Genomic DNA, 1,743 nt, shown 5'->3' with positions numbered 1-1,743 from the left:
CTCCCTTTCCCTCTCCCTCTTCTCTCATTTACCTCACTACCCCTTTCCTTCTCCAAAATCACTTTTCCACCATATTTACATTACATTCTTATAGTCTTATACATCTTCCATAGCAAACTATCAGGATTTTCAGTTGGCATTTTAACAGAAAATCTATCATGTTGTTTATCCCGGCTAGCATATTTTCGTTAAGTTGCGTCTATAGTGAGCATTTTTCTTTGAATAAACTGTAGTACAGACAAATTGTATAAGCAAACTTTTTCTTTCGCTCCTAAATCACCTAATCACAAGTTATCTTGTAAGGAAGTTGCTTTGCCGTCTAATTAGGACAATTCATATATTTGGCTGGCTTCATGAGCGTAAATGGTTTGGCTCCATGGGGGAAATATGCCAACTTGGTATGGGGGGCCAATCACTTCAATGTGGGCTCAAGCCACACCATTGGTATCTTCTATAACAGCTTTTTTTTTTTTTTTTTTGTACTTTTTGAGTCGAGACAAATTAACCCAAGTTTTGGGGTCAGGTAAATTCACTGATATTCACTTTGTTGTACTTCATTTACTGTTCAAACTGAACTCTAGATTGGACTTTGCTTCTACTATCCTGTAGTCATAGTCCAGTCACATCCGTATTTAAATTTTATACAAGGTAAATTACTAAACCAGAAAAGTAAATATAATATTGTACGCAGAAATTGCCTAAAATGCTTTAACAGAAAATTAGGGCAGCTGGCTGCTATTAAATTTGTCTAATGTAGCCCCCCTGCTATTCTTGTTTTTTTTTTTTTTTTTTTGAACATTTGGAACAGGGGAAGATGAAGCACTAATAACACAACCTAAAGGTAAAAAAATTAAAAGAAAAAACAGAAAAGAAAAGACAAAAAGGCTATAACATAAGTCCTAGGGGGAACAACAGAAGTACCAAAAGATTTCAGGACCTACTATTCTAGCTTTTCCTTGTCTTTGCAGTGGCTGAGATGTTGTTGTCATGAAGAAAATCAAGCAAAACGGTGCTCTTGCATTTGGGGCATTTAGGATCATCCTCCGAAAGCATCACATACATCAGGCACCTGGGGCACCCCACCAGGACCATGGATGTGGCCTCAGGACTGTTGGAATTTCTGAGAGTGTCATCTTGGTTCTCTGACGACACACATGAGGTCGGCGGAGACATTGGCGATGCTGTGGCCGATCGGTTTGGCGAATCCATCCTCCGGTTAGCTCTCGGCGGCGACAGGTTCAGCTTCAGCTCTAGTTTCGGCACATTTCCGTTTCTGCGACTCATTTTTTTGATACCGTCTGTAAAAATAATATATTGATGATTTAAACACAAGACAAAAAACTTAAAACTTAGAATTGCCAAGATAAAATCATAATAGAATTACCTGTAGGAGAGGTTTTCCACCGGCCTTGGAGATGAGAGGTGTTTATATGAAGCTGAAAAAGAAAGCCAAAGGCTAGGTGGGGTGTTAGTTTTGGAGGTTAGAAGGGCATTATATATATAAGAAAAATGAATGGAGGGAGATGGGAATTGAAGGGGAGTATTATTTAAAGCTTAATTAAATTATAGGGAAGAGGTGGAGGGAGAGAGAATTGAATTGAAGTATTGGTAGAAGAAGAGTGTAAATTGAGGGCAGGAAATGAATTAATGGTAGGAAAAATCCCAAGAAGTATGCAGAAGTGGGAAAATTGGAGTAAATATTGCAATTACAAAGTGCAGCAAAAGCAAATGGATTCATTCATT

General features: G+C 38.1%; 1 protein-coding gene across 1 annotated transcript; it reads right to left on the bottom strand.

Annotated features, from left to right (window-relative positions):
• Positions 1 to 653: 653 nt before the first annotated feature.
• On the bottom strand, positions 654 to 1,298 carry LOC123217217 (protein GL2-INTERACTING REPRESSOR 1-like). The gene has a single exon (XM_044638056.1). The coding sequence runs from the start codon at positions 1,282 to 1,284 to the stop codon at positions 946 to 948; it is 339 nt and encodes a 112-aa protein (XP_044493991.1). The 5' UTR covers positions 1,285 to 1,298; the 3' UTR covers positions 654 to 945.
• Positions 1,299 to 1,743: the final 445 nt, after the last annotated feature.

Source organism: Mangifera indica, chromosome 1 (genome assembly GCF_011075055.1).
Source record: "Mangifera indica cultivar Alphonso chromosome 1, CATAS_Mindica_2.1, whole genome shotgun sequence".
Taxonomy (NCBI): Eukaryota; Viridiplantae; Streptophyta; class Magnoliopsida; order Sapindales; family Anacardiaceae; genus Mangifera; species Mangifera indica.
The sequence above is the reverse complement of the archived record's forward strand: the minus strand, read 5'-3'. Positions and strand labels throughout refer to the sequence as shown.

Bases quoted from the DNA above. Each gene is read 5' to 3' on its own strand.
- LOC123217217 (XM_044638056.1), bottom strand. From the start codon at position 1,284: ATGAGTCGCAGAAACGGAAATGTGCCGAAACTAGAGCTGAAGCTGAAC.